This window comes from Teleopsis dalmanni, chromosome 2 (assembly GCF_002237135.1).
Source record: "Teleopsis dalmanni isolate 2A chromosome 2, ASM223713v2, whole genome shotgun sequence".
Taxonomy (NCBI): domain Eukaryota; kingdom Metazoa; phylum Arthropoda; class Insecta; order Diptera; family Diopsidae; genus Teleopsis; species Teleopsis dalmanni.
In genome coordinates, this window is record NC_051847.1 from 6,081,362 (window position 1) to 6,101,820 (window position 20,459).

At 31.4% G+C, this 20,459-nt stretch overlaps 2 protein-coding genes and 1 long non-coding RNA gene across 4 annotated transcripts; 1 reads left to right on the forward strand and 2 right to left on the reverse strand.

Moving 5' to 3' along the window:
* Positions 1-837: 837 nt before the first annotated feature.
* Positions 838-10,807, forward strand: LOC119679251 (grpE protein homolog, mitochondrial-like). 2 transcript variants are annotated; one of them, XM_038091495.1, is made up of 5 exons: positions 838-1,157; positions 8,685-8,942; positions 9,081-9,453; positions 9,504-9,659; positions 10,504-10,807. In XM_038091495.1, the coding sequence occupies exons 2-5, from the start codon at positions 8,860-8,862 to the stop codon at positions 10,612-10,614; spliced, it is 723 nt and encodes a 240-aa protein (XP_037947423.1). In that variant the 5' UTR covers positions 838-1,157; positions 8,685-8,859; the 3' UTR covers positions 10,615-10,807. The 2 variants fall into 2 exon arrangements, with proteins under 2 accessions (XP_037947423.1, XP_037947424.1); XM_038091496.1 differs by lacking the exon at positions 838-1,157 and adding an exon at positions 8,562-8,579.
* Positions 10,808-11,076: 269 nt separating this feature from the next.
* Positions 11,077-12,836, reverse strand: LOC119684567. Its single transcript, XM_038098630.1, has 3 exons — positions 12,455-12,836; positions 11,972-12,397; positions 11,077-11,910 (listed from the first exon to the last, which is right to left on the reverse strand). The coding sequence occupies exons 1-3, from the start codon at positions 12,464-12,466 to the stop codon at positions 11,191-11,193; spliced, it is 1,158 nt and encodes a 385-aa protein (XP_037954558.1). The 5' UTR covers positions 12,467-12,836; the 3' UTR covers positions 11,077-11,190.
* A 7,235-nt stretch (positions 12,837-20,071) lies between these two features.
* On the reverse strand, positions 20,072-20,388 carry LOC119680789. Its single transcript, XR_005252487.1, has 3 exons — positions 20,364-20,388; positions 20,214-20,269; positions 20,072-20,155 (listed from the first exon to the last, which is right to left on the reverse strand). It is a non-coding gene; the product is annotated as an uncharacterized LOC119680789 (long non-coding RNA).
* Between the last annotated feature and the right edge of the window lie 71 nt (positions 20,389-20,459).

Sequence of the window (20,459 nt, forward strand, 5' to 3'; positions counted from 1 at the left end):
GGATATATATATGTATATATATAAGAATTATTTTGTACTTTCGTGTAAATAAAAGATCTCATCGGTCGATAATAATGAATTAGGTAAACTAAACATATATGTAATAAAAATTTTATAGAATTTAAATATTTTCAATTAACTAGAATAAAACAAATTAGTCGGATTGTTTGAGAATAGTGTGAGGTGAGATATTGTGGGAGATGAATTGTTTCAAAGGTTCATTCAATCAGAATATTTTTATGGATATTTAAGAAGAAGAATTAAATAAATGTAAAGTTCACACATACACATTAGTTATATATATTAAAAATATAATAATTAAATATTACATATTTTGAAATTCATTTTCGGTATTGAACACAAACGAGATCTGTTTGCTTTGCTAGTGACTTAATTGAGTTCTAATAAATGCATTTGACCAATTTGGGGCGTTTAGATACTAACAAGTAGACAAACAATTACAGCTCTTACAACTATTAAATTATTGAAATATGTAGCAATTACGGCATTTAGCCAAAAGTTAGTTACTAACAACAGTAAATACACTTCGTAATTGGCAAATCGAGGCAAATCGAGGCAAACGACAGTAACCTAAAAAGGCGCTAGTAAACTACTTCAACATTCTAAAGAAATACACAGTCATTAAAATTTTAATCGATCAATGAAAATAAAAATCTGAATTAATAAAATGGCCAAATCATAAAAAAAATGCACATTTCGCAGTTTTTATTAAAAATAAAATACTACTTACTATGTTTTTTTTTATTGAAGTAAAATTTTTGGAGAAATTTTTTAACCAAAAATTTTGCTTGTCTATCTTTCAAAATTTACTTAAAGCATTTAAATTTCAACAATAATAAAATTGTTTTAACTTTTACATATTTAAAATCCACACAAAATCAACTGGATGTTTGTATACAGGGTTTTCTAACGAGGGATTAGGAAGGCAAGTAATTGATAATTGAGTGAAGCGAAAGAGTATCTACCGATCAGCCACGGCAGCCAATCAACCAGATATTTAAAATTGCTACAGACATGAGCCTTTATCTATCTAATTTATTAGTGTTCCAACCAATAAGTCATTTATCTGAAGCAATATTATCTATGACTAAGAATAACTAAAGCTTCCTATATAATTCATATAATTGGAGGAAGTGGTAAGTCTGAATGATTAAGAAATAATAAAAATTTTAATTATATTAAACTTATCGCAACCTGCAACATATATAAACTTGACATTGTCGCTAATTTGAAAGAATCTCAGCTCTGCGAGATCAGTAGAAGATATTCTTTATATTGTTTGAATTACAACTGACAGTATGATTACGATCACAGTAGATCTGTTCCACGAGCTACTCGTAGTAACTTTGAGTAACACTGCACTTGGTTTATTCCGTTCGTATCGAATTACATTTCGTTTTGGCTTAACTTGCTTAAGTTCTTATGGTACATACCGACTAACTGAGCTTTTACTCGTACATTTTATTTCAATCAGCCGTTATGTTTAGAATTAAAATTTTTGTATTGTTTATTTGCGTGGCACTAGTGTTCTCACCAGACTTTCCATAAAGCTGTTCCATGAATATCTGCACAAAGAGCATAATTTGGCACTTCATTTGTGTTACGTTCTCAGTTTGTACTTTACTTGTGTTTTACTCGAGTTTTACTATAAGTAGCTGGTGGAACAGACCTAGTATATATTTGATTTCGCCATATAATTAAGGCACTAAACACAGAGTAATTCTTTATAAAAATGTATTTGGAAACCTTATACGTTTTATTTTTCCGAAGATGACTAATTAAATAAAAGGAGTTGCACATCTCTAACTCTCTTATAATTATCTTTAACAATTGTTAACTGTGCACAATTTTTTGTTGTTTGATGCTAAATAAGCTATACCAATGGTACTAGTTCATATCGTATATAAGGTCGCCACTCCAATCTAAATATGCTTTATGGTAATTTGGTTATTCGCAGATCGCAAATTATATAATTAAGATACTGTGTGGTGACTACGTTTGCTTTTTATGCAACAAAAATCCTCTGCTCCTTATTTAAAACGTTCCATATATTTTAGTAAAGCAGAGTTTAACTGCTAACAATAAAGGTTAAATGCTAAATTAGCATTTACAAACTATCAGACTAATAATTAAAATATTTGATGGAAAAATAGATCAATTATATCTATTGCTAGAGGCACATCACTTTTAATCATACCGTCAAGGACCCAGTTAAGCATGATGAATGGATTATCCTTGTAATTTAGAAAAATGGAACATGCTGATTACACCGTCAATATTTTTTGACAGTTAATGGTGCACAATCTCCCCCCAAGTCTATAATTAAAAACTCTATCAATAGCAATTTTTTATATTAATTTTATTGCAGTTAAGTATTTATTGTCAATTATAGACATACATACATACATACATAGAATATATATCCATATCGACGTGAATGCAAATCGCTTCAGAAAATTTGCCAGTGAACATGGCCAGTGTTCTTGAACATGGCACCTGAGGCAATGCTGCGCTGTGAACTTGTTAGTCATCCATTATTCTTGACTTTGCATAAAATGTATATTAGTTTTGCGAAACATGGCAGTGGAAACATTGCATGAATAAAATTTAAAAATTGATTAATCGATTCATTCCGTTCGAAAATCGAATAGGTTTTCTTGTTCGATGATTTGTGCAAAGTGTGATGACTTTTGATCTAAATTTGATAGAAAATGTGTACGAGCTTGTTTTTAACACCTTTTCAATCTCAAATACTTTGTTTTGTGTTTTTGTTTTTATTTGTTTTTATTTGCACATTTATTTATTATTTTTTGTATAATTTTTCGATTCAAACGATATGCGAATGAAGTGTTGAACTCGACTCCAATCAGAAATTAATTTATTTTATTTCACGAAACAACCGTTTAATGTGTTCGAATGATGAATAGAGCAACGGTGCAATAAACGAAAAACGTGATTAAATCAATTATTCAGATTTTAAATAATTATTTCAATTCAATACCATACATACAATACTTCCGAAGTCCAAGGATAGAAGTTTTTGTGGAAACAAAACATTTGAAAAGTAGAAAAACATTTTGAAATCGATTATAGACAAAATAACGAAACGTCACTCTTAATCGTTGTATAGGTAGAAATAAAAACGTGTACAATCGATGGACATCTGTATTATGTGGAATGTGCATTGTTGAAACTATACCCAGTTTTTCATACACATTATATTCTTCTAATCAGATGGAATTGCTGCAGCCATCGGTGTTCACTCTACAGAACTTGCACTGTATTAAATATATTTCTTACGTAAAGTAAAGACTATAGGCAAGTTAAGAAGGTAGTGCTAATACAACTGCCATCACTTCGACTCGGAAACATTTATTGCTCATTGTGATCCTCTCAGAGTTGCAAAACAAATCAGTTATATTACTTACTTTATTTATCATCGGGTTTCGGCCTGATATAGCACTTCTCTCCAGACATCTCTAACATTCGGGCTACATTTTCATTTTACGTGATACGTGCTAAACTCTGTGAACTTTAATTGGTTAGGATGGGATTCACTGTAGGCACTATTAGTTCATTGCGAAGCGAGTGCTAGGTAACTATTCATTGATGTCACATGGAGGTTAAATGACAACTTGGATTCAGCACCATCAGTTAACATTTTACAAGTTAAATGTGATAAAACATATTGCCATGAATACTAGCTTCCAGCGGTTCGCAGAATCATTATTTATTATCATCACCATTATAAAATATTTGTCTAATCAATTGAGGGATGAATTTAGATATAAAGTAAAATTATTTCTGAGCACATATGTGGGAACTGCTGAGGAATAGGGAATTTAAATCCAATACACCTTTTTCTTATTGTGTTACACTAGTAGATAATATCAGAGCATATTATTATAAATCACCTAGGCATGAACTCAAACGTATATTAGGTCCTAGTAAAGGATAAATAAAAAAGAAAACCGTGAGTTGTATCTGTTGTTCTGATAATGGAGAATTTTTAAAAAAGAATTGTGTTTTTGTTTTTACCATGTTTTTATGGTAGTGAAAATATAGTTTACATTGTTCTTGTATTGGTACTAATGGTACGTGATGGTTTTTTCCACTATACGCTTGAATAGTCTTAAAATATATAGTAGATATCGTCATACGATGTCGCTTCACATTTTATAATTTTAGGTGTTCATGCAATCAATAAACCAATATAACCAATAAACAATAGAATATGGAATCAACAAATAGAGTCAACAAATTCGAAATAGTGTCAAAAAAAAATCCAGAAATCAAAAAGAAAACTTATTGCAACTAATGTGTCTAATTTTCTTTTCTGATTCTTAGCATTTTTTTTTCAATTTCAAATTAGTTGAGTGGAGATAGAAATTTCTGTTGCGGAGCCTGACCCTTTTAAGATTGAAGATACTGAAATTGATTTCCCGAAATATAATCCAAAAGTCAAATCGACCAAACAGGTGAAATCAGTTGTAAAGAAAAGACTTCCTAAAACAGCACCAAATTCAACAGCAGTCAAGTCAATTTCAACAGGAAATTCTCAATTCCCAACTCCTAAGCGGATCTCTACGCCTGAAAACATTCATACTAATGGTATTGTTTCTGACAATATAACGAATCGAAATCTTTTACAACCTGTAACCTCAAATAAGAAAGTAGGCAAAGTTGTACCTATTGTACTCCGTCGAACCAACACGTGGAACTCTTTAGTCAAGCAATTTTTAACAAGAAACATTAATTTTAGCGAGGCAAAGAAGGTCCGTTTGGGCATACAAATAACTCCTGCCACCATAGATGACCATCGCAAGATAACAAGATATCTAAATGAGATTAGTGAGCCATTTCACACCCACTTTCTTCCTGACGAAAAACACCTCAATATAATAATTAGAGGTTTAGAGGGTCAGAGTATAGATGATATTAAAGAAGATCTTGCAGGCCAAGGATTTAGTATCTTTGAATGCCATTTTTTGAAAACTAGACAAGCTGCCAGCAATTTAGTTAAAATCAGACTGCCAGCTGACCAGAAGAACATATATAATGTTTCCAGTATTTGTCATTTAAAGGTGATTATTGAAGCCCAGCGCCCTCTAAAAGGTCCCCCACAATGTCATAACTGTCAGCAGTTCGGGCATGTCGCTACTAACTGTAGAGCCACACCAAAGTGTGTTAAGTGTGAGGGCTCACACCATCACCAACAATGTACAAAACCACGCGATGTTGCCCCGATTTGTTCGAACTGTGGTGGTGGCCACCCAGCCAACTATAGAGGATGCCCTTGCGCTCCGCAAATGCTGAAGAAAAAGAATGTCTCCACACCAATTTCTACGGTCAGTTCTAAAGTGCAGCCTTCAATTTCTTATGCCGATGCTTTGAAGAAGGGAAGTACAGCTGAGCAAGTTTCGTCCAATTCCCACTTGCTAACCTCCCACATGGAGAAGCTTTTAAATAATATGCAGATACAACTTAGTACAATGATGAAAACTATGATGGAGTCCTTGTTACAAAGTTTAGTGCCAACCCTAGCTTCTTAATGAGTTTGTCATCATATCGACTTAAAATTGTGACGTGGAATGCCAATTCCATTATTAACAAGAAACATGAGGTCATCCAATTCCTGCATGATTTTGAAATTGACATTATGTTGATCCAAGAAACATTTCTGAAACCTGCTATCCATTTTAAAATTCCCAATTATGTTGTTTACAGATCAGACAGAAACTCAAGAAGAGGTGGTGGCACAGCCATCGTGATTAAATATGGCATTAAACATCATGCTACAATTTGCAACCAACAATCGCTCGAAACAACATCTGTACTGGTTGAAAGCCAACTTGGTAATATAAATTTTGTGTCAGCATACAGGCCACCGAGTTTGCAAATTCTCCCTAATGAACTTGAGGTTATCCTCAACAACGAGACACCTACTTTCTTAGCGGGCGATTTAAATGCATATCATAGCAGCTGGGGTGACAGAAATTCAAACAGAGCTGGCAGGGATATTGATGGGCTCGCCACTGAACACTTATGGCAGATTCATGCGCCAGGTGAACCGACACATTATGGCAGAATCACAGGCCACGTCATTGACTTCGGAATTTCAAATAACTTAGAATCGAATGTGCACGTAGAGGTCCTTGATGAACTGGACTCGGATCACAAACCAGTTCTTTTTATTCTTGAAAATTGTCCAGCAATCAACATGAATCTCACGTACATAACCACTAACTGGGACTCATTTAAGAATCAGGTTGATATTTCAAATATAAATAATTGGCCAGTAACTTCTGAGGATCTTGATGACTGTATCCAAAAACTCACTCTCAAGATTAAGGAGGCATTGGATAATAGCTCCACCACCAGGACCAGAAAACCAAGTAGCTACTTTTATCTGCCGCATTACATCAAACAAATTATTAGACAAAGGAATGCGATTCGAAAATTTGCTCAAATAACTGGAGATCCTATGAGAAGAAGAGAAGCCAATCGTCTCTCTAATGTAATCAGGAAAAAAATTGGCAAATATAATAATGATAAATGGTGCGAATTTCTTTCAGGAATTGATACAGGTAATAAAACCTTCTGGGCTTTGAACAAGTATTTTAGGCTTAAACGTAAACCGGTAGTGCCGCCTTTTTATGTAGCTACCGGCATGGCTTTCTCAGACATAGCCAAAGCTGAGGCCTTTGCAGATTCTTTGGAGCTGCAATTTCAGCCCAATACTGATAGTGACTATAATTCTCTGGTAGAAGAAAATATTGCCGAAGAGGCTGCTAATCTTAGGAACCTGATGTCAGATGAAAGCATCTCACAGTGTTCCAGAGATGAGATTAAATGTATTATTTCGAGTCTAAAGACCAGATCGGCACCCGGATATGATAATATCAGTAACAAATGCCTACGTAATCTTCCAGAAGATGCAATCCAATGCATTGTTAACATCATCAATTGCATGCTTAGGCTTGGCGAATTTCCAAAGGCCTGGAAGTTGGCCTCAGTCGTAGTGTTTCCTAAACCGGACAAGAATCCTTCATTTCCGCAGAACTGGCGTCCTATCAGTCTGCTCCCAACTATGGGGAAATTGGCAGAACGAGTAATCCTGACTAGGCTTAAAACAGCGGTAAATGCCCTAAATATACTTCCTGACGAACAATTCGGGTTTAGGGATAATCTCTCCACGGAATTACAACTAGCCAGAACTGCGCAGCTGATTCAAACCGCTCTAAGTAAACGGGAGTCAACCGGGATGATTATATTTGACATAGCCAAAGCTTTTGACAAGGTCTGGCATGATGGTCTAATAGTCAAATTAGCCCGTTTTGGGATCCCTAGTGGTTTGACTAAAATCATTGGTAGCTTCCTGCAAGAAAGGTCCTTCCGTACTAAAATTAATAGCACTCTTTCGTCCGCCCGATCAATTGTAGCAGGTGTACCTCAAGGGTCGCCTTTGTCTCCCACATTGTTTAATATATACACGGCAGACATCCCCACCTTAAGTCCCACATCAATGGCGCTTTACGCAGACGACACATGCTTGATCTACTCGGATCGGGATGCCTTAAATGTAAGCAACACGTTACAGGGAAATATAGACCTTATGGTGGAATACTTCCAAAAATGGAAGATTAAAATTAATAATGACAAAACCAAGGCTATATTTATAACTCGAAAAAGAAGACAGCATCCTCCAAGAGTGAGCGTTTGCGACACGGAGATACGTTGGGAGGATAACATAAAATATCTGGGGGTCACTTTTGACAAACGGTTCAATTGGCTTAAACATTTGAAATACAAACGGAATAGCTGCTCTAAGATTCTACATTTATTAAAGCCGCTATTTAATAATTATCACTTCAACTTTACAAACAGAAAGTTACTTTATACGCAAGTAATTAGGCCTGCACTTCTGTACGGATGTGTTACATATAGCAAAGCCTCAAATACCACCTTAAAGCAATTACAGATAGCTCAAAACCTGGCCTTAAGAAAACTGTTTAAGATTCCATGGTACATTAGATCTACGGACATACATAGAGATCTTAGGATTGACTCAGTGAAAAAATATATCAGAGACAGAGCTTTAAAATTATTCACTAAAGTTGATACGCTACTTAACCCCGCCATAACAATCCTCAAGTCCACTTCTGGACTCTCAGGAAGATATGCTGATTTAAGGTCCGTCATCAACTAAAAGACAAATAAATGATATGATTTTTTAGCCTAGTTAAAGCCTAGTGTGGGGTAGTGATTAACCCCCCAGTCATTATAGAGTAAAAGTGCGTAATAGCACTAACTCAAGAAGAAGAAGAAGAAGAAGAAATTAGTTGAGCACAATTTCAATTACAATAACTTATTTTTAATTTAATGTTGACAGCATAATTTTGAATTTATATTATTATGCCAAACTAATAAAATTTCAAATTTAAATTTTTTATTTTTTTTGATTTAGGTTTCATTAAAAATAATATATATTAGATGTTACATTTTTTTTAAACAACCAAAAACTAAAAATTAAAACTCCGAAATTCTAATATTTATTTGTTGAGTATAATTAATTAAAGTGAAAATAACGTGCTTTTGTTAATTTAAAAACATTTTTGCAACAAATAAAACTGACAAATACACTTACCATTTTTTTACAACAGGTGGCGCTTTAGTCATTAGAAACCATTTTTGCGAACTCACGCTGCTGACATATGTGCCGCTGTCAAATTGTATTAAGAAGTGTCACGCAATTCGTGCAGATTTCATTCGCTTAATGAAACTCTGCTTTTGCTAAATTAAATATTGTGAAGTTATACAAATTAGCTATAATCTAAAATGTCTGGAAGAGTTGCAGCTGTATTATTTGCTAGGAAAAGCCATTTTGTAGCAGCTTTGCCAAAAAACTTACACATTAACGAGTGAGTATGCCGCTGCGCCTAAACAAATAAAAAAATAATGTGACGTAATAATTTAACCAGCTTACATATAATTTTACATTGCTTTACATGACGCAAACTATATGTGTAAACATAAATAATAAATTTTTTTTAAAATAGAATTATGGCCAACGGTGTGCTGCCACATAAATCCATAGCCATGTGCAGACTTTACGGCTCTGAGACTTCCGCTGAAAAAACTAAAGTAGCACAAACAGAAGCAGCCCCACCAAATACCGGTAAAGTAGAAGCCGTGGACAAATTAGCACATGAGGTAGAACATATTACGAAAGAGCTCAATGAACTCAAAGCGAAAAATGATGATATCCTAGATAAGTACAAACGTGCACTTGCTGATGGTGAAAATTTACGTGTCCGGTTGACTAAACAAATTGCAGATGCAAAGGTTTTTGGTATTCAAAGTTTTTGTAAGGATCTGCTTGAAGTTGCTGATACGTTAGGACATGCTACCGCTGCCGTACCTAAAGATGCAGTAAGATCGCTTAAATTTACGAAATGCATTCGTTAATTTCTAAATTTTAGGTAAACGATAAAAACCCACATCTTAAAAGTTTATTTGAGGGTCTCAATATGACGCAAGCATCATTAATGCAGGTCTTTAAGAGACATGGACTTGAACCAATGGATCCCATTAATCAGAAATTTAACCCCAATTTTCATGAAGCTTTATTCCAAAAGGTGTGTACACCAAAGTTATTTATATAATTTATTATTTTCTACAACGCTATTCACTGCAGAATTCATAGTTTCTAATAAAAGCAAGACACAAGCATAAGTCATAAGCATAAGCCTTATCTAATGCGAGAATAATTTGGCATTATCAGCAGATAATTTCATAATTAATTCGGTAAATAAATTTTCTATAGCACAACTTGTGAGTTGATAATGAAACTGAAATTTTTTTGTTGAATGAAGTCTTTAAAAAAAAACTTCTACACAATTTCTTAATTATCACATTTCGTATATATAATATAATTCTGTATCACGACACTTAGAATTATATAAAATTCAAATGAAATATAAATTCATCAAAGATTGTTTGAGCATCTGTAACTTACAAATACTTTCTCTAGCAAATTTAAATCTTATCTTATTTCGACAAAGAAATTTTTGTCAAATATGTCGTCTAGTGATTACTTATATTAAAAAACATTTCCATTAAACAAGATCATACATTGTTATTAATATTTATTTTAAGCAGGGATATACGTTCTTCTGTTTTAAGTCAATGCGAATATAATTACTTTCAATATTTATATATGAGATATTTACAATGCTAAATAACGAGTTTGGTAACCTGATATACTTGTGTTGCTGATGCTTTGTTGTGCTCACGTTGTTGCACTGTTACCACTTCACTCGGCTACCGAGTTCGTTACTCACAATGGTGAATACACCCCCTGTACATGTATCTTATTTAACTCTTTTATCAAAAATAACTTAATATATATTATAAAATTTTTTAAAAAATAATTTAAAAATCATAATTAATAAACAAAAATATATTTTGATTTACCCACAGGTGGATACAACTGTTGAGCCGAACACTGTTGTGGAAGTGACCAAATTAGGTTATAAGCTGCACGAACGTTGCATACGACCTGCTCTTGTCGGTGTATCAAAACAATCATGAAATGGTTGTTGTTGATCTTAGTTTAGGACTAATATAGAAAATTAAATTCCTTTGTAAAAGAGAGCAAAACTTGTAGTGTTAACTCAAATATGTCGCTTGTATTATTTCGAGATTCTTCTTGCGACATAAATCGAAAAATGTAAGAAACGCATATTTTGACTTGATTTGTATTAAAAAAATTAAAAGTATGTTATGTTGTGGTGTATATATTTACTTCTATTTTATTATGTAGGCAATATAAATTAATGCTTTATACTTTTAATTACATATTAAAGCATTAAATCTTTGCTAACCAATGTACAAAGAATTTACTTTTACAAATTAAGAATTTATTGTTTATTAAATAGATTAAAATAATATAAAATATGTTTTATATTACGCATTCAAACGTTTGAATATGTAAAAATTTACAATTTATTTTTTGTTAGAATATTAGAAAAATTAACATGTCATTGAAACGCATTTGTCTCGCCAAGGAAAGCAATTAAGAAATATTTTGCACTTCATTTATAGTTTGTGTTGTTATATTAATATAATATATTGAAAGGTTTTGATTGTCGCAAGATACTACCGAAATTATTTCAATGTTTTCGCCGAATTCAATAATTTCTTTAAATCTTCATCTTGTCCAATTGCCTTCTCAACAGCAGCAATTAATTGCGCATCGATTTTTGTATCTCTGTCATGCGCTAGAGAAAAAGTGCTAACTCTTGTCGCCAATTCTGCTAATTTGGGTTTGCTTTGTAGAAATGTTTCCAATTTCTTTTGTGGTATTTTAGTTACTCTTGCCAGTTGTTGTATATGCGGCAGGAGTGCTTTTGGTGTCGCAATTTTAGATGAGTTCACATTTTCCACGACGGATACAGTTTGTGGACGCATTGGTATTGGGTAATGATAGGGTAAAGGATTACGTATCAGCATTGGTTTTTTACTAAAATTACCAACAACAACTGGCAGTGGTAGGTTTCGATATTGTGTAGCAAACCGCGTAATTATCTGAGGCAAAGGCTTTGTTTGTGTTACTGGAGGTTTTATTTGTGTTATTGGTGGTTTTATTTGTGTTGTTGGAGCAACATGAACTGTATCGTGGTGCGGTAATAAGTTGCTGAAATATTTTGACATGCGTTCCAAGAAACCCAGTTGTGGTGTTGGTGTGATTTTTTTGATGGGATCTGTTACTAGTACTAATTTTTTATCATTAGAAGTATCTTTACCATACACACTATCGGTTTCATTTTCATCATTTTCTACTGCTGTGCGAGCATTATCTGTATAGTCAGCGGACTCTAAGTACGCCTAGAAAAGTAAATGGATTTAATTAAGTAAATAATAATTTTTTTATTTTAAATATATTTACTTTCAGAAAAGCTATGCCCTTTTCTGTGGAAGTAAGTTGTCTGATTTGTTTTATAGTTTCTGTGGGACTTTTAGTGCCTAATAGTTCACCTAGAGCGGATATGGTGGGTACTTCATCCATAGATTTCAAACCCAATTTATTTTTGGCTATATCTAAAAGATCTTTTGGAAATTCATCTGGGTTAACTATGTTGCCAGGCAAAACAGTTGTAGAGGGAAATTGGCTCATAGCTGGTACAATTTCATACATTGGATATGGTTGCACAGCATGATAGTATGAAAGTAGATTTGAAGAGTTCTTCACCTCAATTGGTAACGGCGTTGAATTTACTGTATTCACCGAAATTGCACTATCATCATCAAAGAATTTAGGTATGAATGAGACGCGACATAATCCCAAGTTAAGAACCGTAAGCAAGTATATAAACTATTAAAGAAATGATTTAATTCAATTTTTAGATGGTTTAAAAAATATTTTACTTACTTTAAACCACATAACGAAAACACTGAAAATACTATAAACAAAAATAAAAAAACTTAAACGCTTGTGTACCCGCACTGACAACCAAAGGACAACTAATTGAGAATTCTTTGATATGTAATAGAAGCCACTTTCTGAAGCTGATGAAGCTAGCAAAAGGCAAAAGAAAACTCCGTGCAGGAAATACGTAAACAAATACCTGTCGTTCACTTCCACGAACTATCCCCGTAACATGAAAATGGTTAGCTGAAGTATTGAAGCATTGTTGAATTTTCTACCTGGTAGGTAGAACTCCTCATTGTTTGCTCCATGCTGTGTTTGTGAGGATCTAACAGCGCACACCTTTTTATAATTCTATACGTTTTTGCTATTTTTTATAATTCTTAAATTTTTCAAAGCAACAATTGAATTGTATATTTCTATAAGGAATCTTTCAAATGGTTTTGTGGAAAGATGTATGTACTTTTCACATTGTGTCACTCTCTTCTAGTCCCATAAAAGTAGTTAAATGGCAGGTAAAGATTTTGAATTTCAACCTAATTGTATATATCAAATATTTGCTTGTAAACAAAAATTTCTTAAAGAGCATCACAAACGATTTCATATGTTTTCCTGATACTTTATAATCCTCACAATTTTTATTCAAACCAGTCACTTAGGTAGACCAAAAACGAAATGGAGAAATGGTAACCATTCACCGAAATAGACAAAAAACGGAATGGTAAGGTAATGTTGTTGGCAATGGCAGAATCCTTAATATTATTAACTGAAGACGTTATCAGGTGTTCGATATTTTTTAACTGAAAAATTTTGTAATAGTTATAGCGCTTCTAATATAAATTCTAATCGATCGAAGTTTACTTTTATTAATTTAAATCAGCTATCTTAAAAGCTCGTATCTTGCATAAACTTTAGATGTTTGTGAATATTAAAATCTCAAGGAAATGACTTTACAATCGAAAAGAAAATTTTTAACGACCTATTTAGTTTATATGATCGTTATGGAATACATTCGAGAATCACTCAAAATGTATTTATAATTATATAAGTTACATGGTCCCTTCTGCTACACAAACTTAATGTACTCTTTGCGCAGAGTGTCTAGGGTATCGACCTTGCATACATAGCTACACACATAAGAAAATGAATGCGTCATTAGAGAAAGCACGTGTATTGCATTATACAAACTTGGGGTTTATGCAATTCTCTGAATAATTAACTATTCAATTTAGAGAAATTATGGTATGTTTACAGCTTTGAAACATATTTCGAGATGTTGTCAATAATTTAAAAGAACTTTGTGCAAACACCTCAAAACGTAAGGAATTTTAATCATCTATACGTTATTAAAATGCTTCATTTATCTATCGCCAAGTGCATAGGATATAACCTAAATTAATCGCGGCAAATCCTAAAAATTGGCGAATATTTTTACTATTTCCAATGACAATTGTTTTAGTAAATTTTTGGAAAAACAAAACCATTAACCGGAGTTGCTTCTTTATATTTGCTAAAATATTTTTATTCTTTGTCCTTGAAAAGCACTCAAATATTCAAAATCCAAATAAATGAGCGTGCATAGGACACAATTCTGGTCTAATTTAATCAAAATTAACATGTGGACTTTATAATTTAATCATATTTTAACTCCACTTAGTATTTCAAACGCACGCTGAGAAGGGCAAACTCAAAATGAATGTCGGGAAAATGACGAAAGCAATATCTGTTCCATTACTGGGTTGCCATGTGATATGAAAATGATTTCGAATATACATTTACAGTGATGCATGTTATAGTCGTGAAATATTTTCTAAACAAATATATATTAGGTGCTTTCGGCAGTTTTTAAGTGTGGCGAAAAACAATAAGTTGCTTATAGGCTATAGACACTTAGCGAGATATTGGCAACAATGTTGCAATCGGTTAAATGTTATGTTCTCGCATTATGTATAAAGAGCACTTTTTGTATAAAAATAAACAATAAAATTAAAACTAAAATTTAAAGTAAATAATTAAGTAAAAGTAATATTTACCATGCAGGAAATTTTGCACTTTCCTTTAATAACAAAATTAAAATAAGTTTACAATATTTATGTGTTAATAAGTGTAAGCTTGTTAGCAACTAATAAGTTAAATATTTTAAACCGCTTTTTAATTATAAAATTTTGTAAATATTTATGTGTATATTTATTTATTTTCCACAATTTTGCATATTTTTAAAATATTTCCTTTTCAAAATTTTTAAATTTGTGAAACTTTTTAATTTTACTTAAATTTTTGTTTCTAATCTTTGACAGAAGACTGGAATATTCGTTGAAATTTCGAATGAAGGTTCACAATAGTTCGCTTATTACGTTTGTAATATTTTGAAATGTTAAAGAGACTTTACTCCTACATTTCAAGCAAAATTTGTGTTGATGTGTGAATCAGCTGTTTTGGTTTGAATTTAAATTTTTGTATTGTTTGTGTGGCGGCAATGGTGTTCTCACCACATTTTACACAAAGCAGTTTGTACTTTACTTGTGTTTTACTTTACTTTTTCTACGAGTAGCTCATGGAACAGACCTATTATTTGCAATTCACAAATATGATAAAAAACCAACCTTTTATATTTCTTTGGAAGATGATTTCGACAAATATGTTGCCCTGTTCGAATAACCACAACTAATTAGTATCCTGCTGCGTTTTGTCAATATTTTATTGAATGTGTGAAAATTTTTAACAGTATATTTTTGCCTATGAAAGTAACATTTATTGATTAGTTGGGAATTCATAAGGAAATCATACTCTATTTTGTTCCATAATATTAAAAATTGCCTTTTAGAAGAAAAATGTTGGGGTAAGTTGAAGTCTTCAGATAATTATTGTGCGCAATCATTTGATATATACGAATACAGTATTATTTATTGTCATTTAAAATTGCACTCAGTTATTATTCATTATATATAAGAAAGGCAAGCAGATGTTTCACGATCATTAAACTATTATGTTATATGTTCACAGTATTAATTTTCAATTAAAAAATTTTAAAAGACAACACATTGTGGATGCTTCTGCACTCTTGCAACCTTTATGCTTCCGCTCTGCTGATTTCCTGATAGGTTGGCTGTTAATATTTTGATAATGTGCAAAAAAATTTGCAACCCTGAAAATTCAGTCACATCAATTTAAATGCGAATTTAAACGGCGTTTGATTTTTGCGATTTGAACAGGCGATCAAAGTAAGCAGGAGGTTTGTCCAATCTACTGTACTGGCATAAATGATTTAAAGAAGTTTCAAGGATGCATTTACCTAACATCTTGTGGTCAAATTCCAGCTGGAAAATAGTATTTCATTAAAGGCAAGAAACAGAGAACTGTGTGCATTCATGTTTGCATTGTCACAAAGTATGTTTATTTGGTAAAATGTGTACAATATATTTATTGTTTAGCAATGTTAAATACGTTGTAAATGGTAAGAGCAAGCGTTCTTTAAGAAAGATATTTGGCTTGGACGATATTGCTTCGATTGTTGGTAAGTAGATCTGTGCAGTATGTATGTAAACAAAGGCTTACTAATATGAGTATTTGTATATAATTTATTTAGAACTTATAAATGCATATTTATATTTTGACATTATTGTTATAATTGTCTGTATTATATTTTATTTCACGTAGGGGTTGTACAAGTCCAAATCCATTACCTTTACTTCGATTCTCCGAAAAGTGGATATGGTTAAGTTCTTCTTTAAAAGTAGTTTCGGCAAGTATGTTTTTTGTATTCACAGTACATTTATATTTGATTACCATTATGGAAACTTGATAAGGGACATTCAATTTTTAATACTGTTGTAAACAATCATATGAGGATTTATAAGTATAACGAAATTTTATATCCTTTATAAATTTATATTTCTCATCCTCGAACACTATTATAACAATAGTAACATGATATTTGTTGTCGCATTTACCTGCGGATTATTAATGTTTGATTTTATAAAAGCATAAATTCCTAGTAAAATCCCGTATTTTGAAAATATCCAATTAATATACTTTCCAATTATCACAAAAACAGATAATCCAGGCGGTTTCCCTTGTCACCTATCGCAGCTCATTGAAAATATGTTAAAAATGCAAGAAACTTCAAATGCTTCTAAATGTTTGCTGGGATTGTATCACACACTATTTTAAATTAATTTCTTTGCTTGCATTTAAGTTATAAAAAAAAGTGTTGTAAATTATTTCTTTTTGAGAATAATTGAACAATTCCAAAAAATTATTTAGAAAAGGGCAAGTAGATATGCCTTCACACTTCATCATATTAATCGTGATCACTGGGAATGCTTTTATAATATGTCTTTTATGTTACATTATATTAATAGTGTGTTCAATATATAGATAGTATGGACACATTCTGAGAAACTCCCACATATTTCCATTTTGAGCCCCCAAATAACAGGCGCGCAACAATATTAAAATGCATCTTGCAGTTTCATTTATAAACCACTTGCTGCTTATAAGCAAACTAAAGTATTTTTAAGTGAACTTAATTTGTTATAAATTATTTTATGCAGTGTATACGTGTCTATAAATGAAACTGTTCATGTCTTACAAAAAAGAGTTAAAAATTATTAATTTTTATTAGGTGAGCAGTTTGGACTGGCAGTGTCCAAACGAAATCTGTGTATACGCAACGAGTCTTTTATTGAAATAATTCTACGGTGGAGAATATTAAGAAAGCTTCTCTATTAAATTCCCTAGAAATATTGAGTTGCGTTTATTCGCTTTCTACTTGGAGTGTTCGCCTAATGTTTAGCAATATAAACTTCCTGGAAAGAAAACAATAATATAAGCCTTAGGCACAATTTTTTTATAACCCTAGAGAGAGAGAGAGAGACACAATTATTGTTATGTACTTTCTTTCCCATAATAATATTTGTTTAAAGTTCTTTTGAAAAATTAAATAAATCATACTTTTTAGTCAGTTAATTGGGGTAGGTCATTCATTTGTTTGCTTTTTCCTACTTAAAAATATATCAAAATTATAATTGAAAAAATCAATAAATTCATGTTTTCTACCAGGCGCAGAGCAATCACAGTTCACTGATGAAGTTCAAAAATGCAGTGAGAATATGGTTTTGTGTGCCTGTGAACATACCTGACCTATTCCAACTTTATATTCCGCTTTGTTTACTGTGAAATGATCGTGCGTCATGCTGGCTGCCGCAGTAAATTCGTTTTTGTATACAAACATGATTATATTGTGTATATTTGTATATATACCTATACATTTCTACATATATATGTATTCATATATGTATATTTATACTCAAAAGATAATAGTCTGTTCACTTGCATGCCAGCACAGCACAGCACTGCCTCTGCTTTTGTATTGACAAACAAAACTGAATAATAGCGATAAAAATACTAGAGGTCAACAAATAAAATAGTGCGTAGATCGGTTCTATAGACTTTACCGTTGCTGTACATACATATGTAGTAGACACATATATTGATAGTTATGGGCTATGCCAATAAAAAGTATTGGGCGAAAATACCGATTATTTTAATCGATTTATATTTTATTATTGGAAAAAGAATTTGTGTGTCCAAATAGGTCTTCACTTCCTAAGATATTACAAATTCCTGAGATATCTTTATTATTTTCTGCAATAATTAGGTTTCTGTTTTTGACCATCTTTATAACCCCTAATAAATTATATATTAAAATAAAAATATTGCAAGTTATGACCAAATAAAAAATTTCTATGTTAGTTAAGAGAATTAAATGCTGTTCTATTGTGTAGGGTAAATAAACGCATTACCAAATATATTTGTTAATAGTGCGTAAATGCCCACATCGTTTGAGTTTTAAAATATTTTGAAAAGGGCATGCCCTTCTCACAAACGCTGTGCACCTATTAGATTGTTACAGTTTGTTGTTTCTGATCTTTTATATCAAGGTTTTTGAAATAAATGTCTGAAGAGCAAACAAATAAATAATAGACATTTATTATTATAATTCCAAAGATTACCTAAATGCCACGTAGGTATATCCAAGATCCGTACTCTATTGAAATATTTTTTGTAAGGGGAAGTCGCGTCTTCGCGAACATTAGGTGAACAGCAAATTTGTAAGAAACTCAAGACGTACGCATATCTGATTATTTTATTTTGAAGAAAATAAGTTTTTGGTTTTATGTGCAGCGCCTCTTGCACATAGAAATGTGAAAATATATTTTTTATTTGAGTTTTATGCGTAGGTATGATATTATATGTATGTCTGGTTTACCCACAGCAGACAAAGTGACCTTTGCTCAGAGAGTATTTTTTTTTTGTTTTTTGAAATATAAATTTAATAGTCTGTATTTCATTAACATACTTATCACATTTTATGTTTTCTTAGTAAGTTTGAGATCTTACAAGTAGATTTAGCTTAGATCAAGTGGCTCAACTGAGTGTGACCCGCACATACAATGATTTAAGCATTATTATTGCTGTCGTGATGGCATGCAATTTAGCCAAATGATGTGATGAAGATCAGCTATAATTATATTTCAACACAATGCTCAGTCGCATCTTCATAGAGTTCAACGATGTGAAACGAACTGTAACATTTCAATAGGATCTCAGAAAACTCTATAGGCATACTATGGAGTCTGTGTGATCTGTTTTATCTGCTTTCTCACACAAAAAGAATTAAAGATTTTTGGTTTAAGGTAAGCAATGCCCTCTGCTCGTAGTAGTAAAACGTAGTGAATTGTGAGAATAACCTTTTTTGAACTTTATGAAGTTTGTATACAAAATATCAACTTGCTTTTTATGATAGTATGCAAACTGAATATAGTTCTAAGTGGAGCTGAAATAGTTTACAAAATATTTATTTTCTAAATACTTATTTTTATAGTTATTTAGGAGTATCTGTTAGAATGAGATATATAGATTTGTTAGATATATAGATTTGTAATTATCCAAGTTTAAACACTCTTCATATAAACTTATTAAGAACTTGCCAAATAAAGTTTGAGATAAATTCGTACGTTGTATAAAGATTTTCAACAATTATTAAAAATAAATTTAAAAATATAATATATCTACAAATGAATACATTTAAATCTTAAGGAAAACATATTAATGAATCAGAACATCCCAAAGCTTATATTGTAGATATACCAAATTTAAACGATCTTATAAATTTTCAGTATTAGTATATAACTATAATTAGTTGTCTGAATGCATAATAAAGCAAATTGTTACATATAGTTCAGTTAACTTCTGATATCTTCTTCCTTGAATATTGGCAGCTAGGCTTTCATTAATTTGTCAATGAACACATAAGGTCTAAAAGAGCAAAGTCAGACCGTTCATTCTTAAACATTTATTTTCTAATTGACATTTTAATATATATTAAATATAAAAGTATATGAAACTAAAAAATATATTAAATATAATTAAAATTTTGCATTATTAAACCGATATAGTTTCTACTTCAAAAGCTCGAAGGAAAGCAAGGTTCTCTAATTGTTAATAAGTAGGACTTATAAATGTAAACACACATAAGTTAATCGCCTCATTGTAAAAACGTTATGGAAACAATTTAAAAAGATTCATATCTAGCTTAAAATCATTTTAGCTTTATTTATATAGTTCAAAAATAAAATTAAATAAATAAATTAATGTTACTATAGTAGTCGATTCAACTAAAGCATGTAACGTCTAAAATATCTAAAGTAAAAAATTTATATTAATTTGTATAAAATCGCAAAATTTCGAGTTTTCTTACAAATGGAACAATTAGTTATTTTCTATATAAGTTCTTCATTTGGTTGAGTTTTCGTTCTAAAATAAAAAATTTTTAAAAATTAATTTAATTTTTATGTACAAAAATTCATTAAATTATAATATATAATTATAAAATTATAGATTCGCTTACATGTATTCCTAAGTTTTCATTAAAGTAATTCATTTTCTTAAAAATAAGAATTATAAAATGGATTATTTGTATGATATATTTATATCATATATAAAA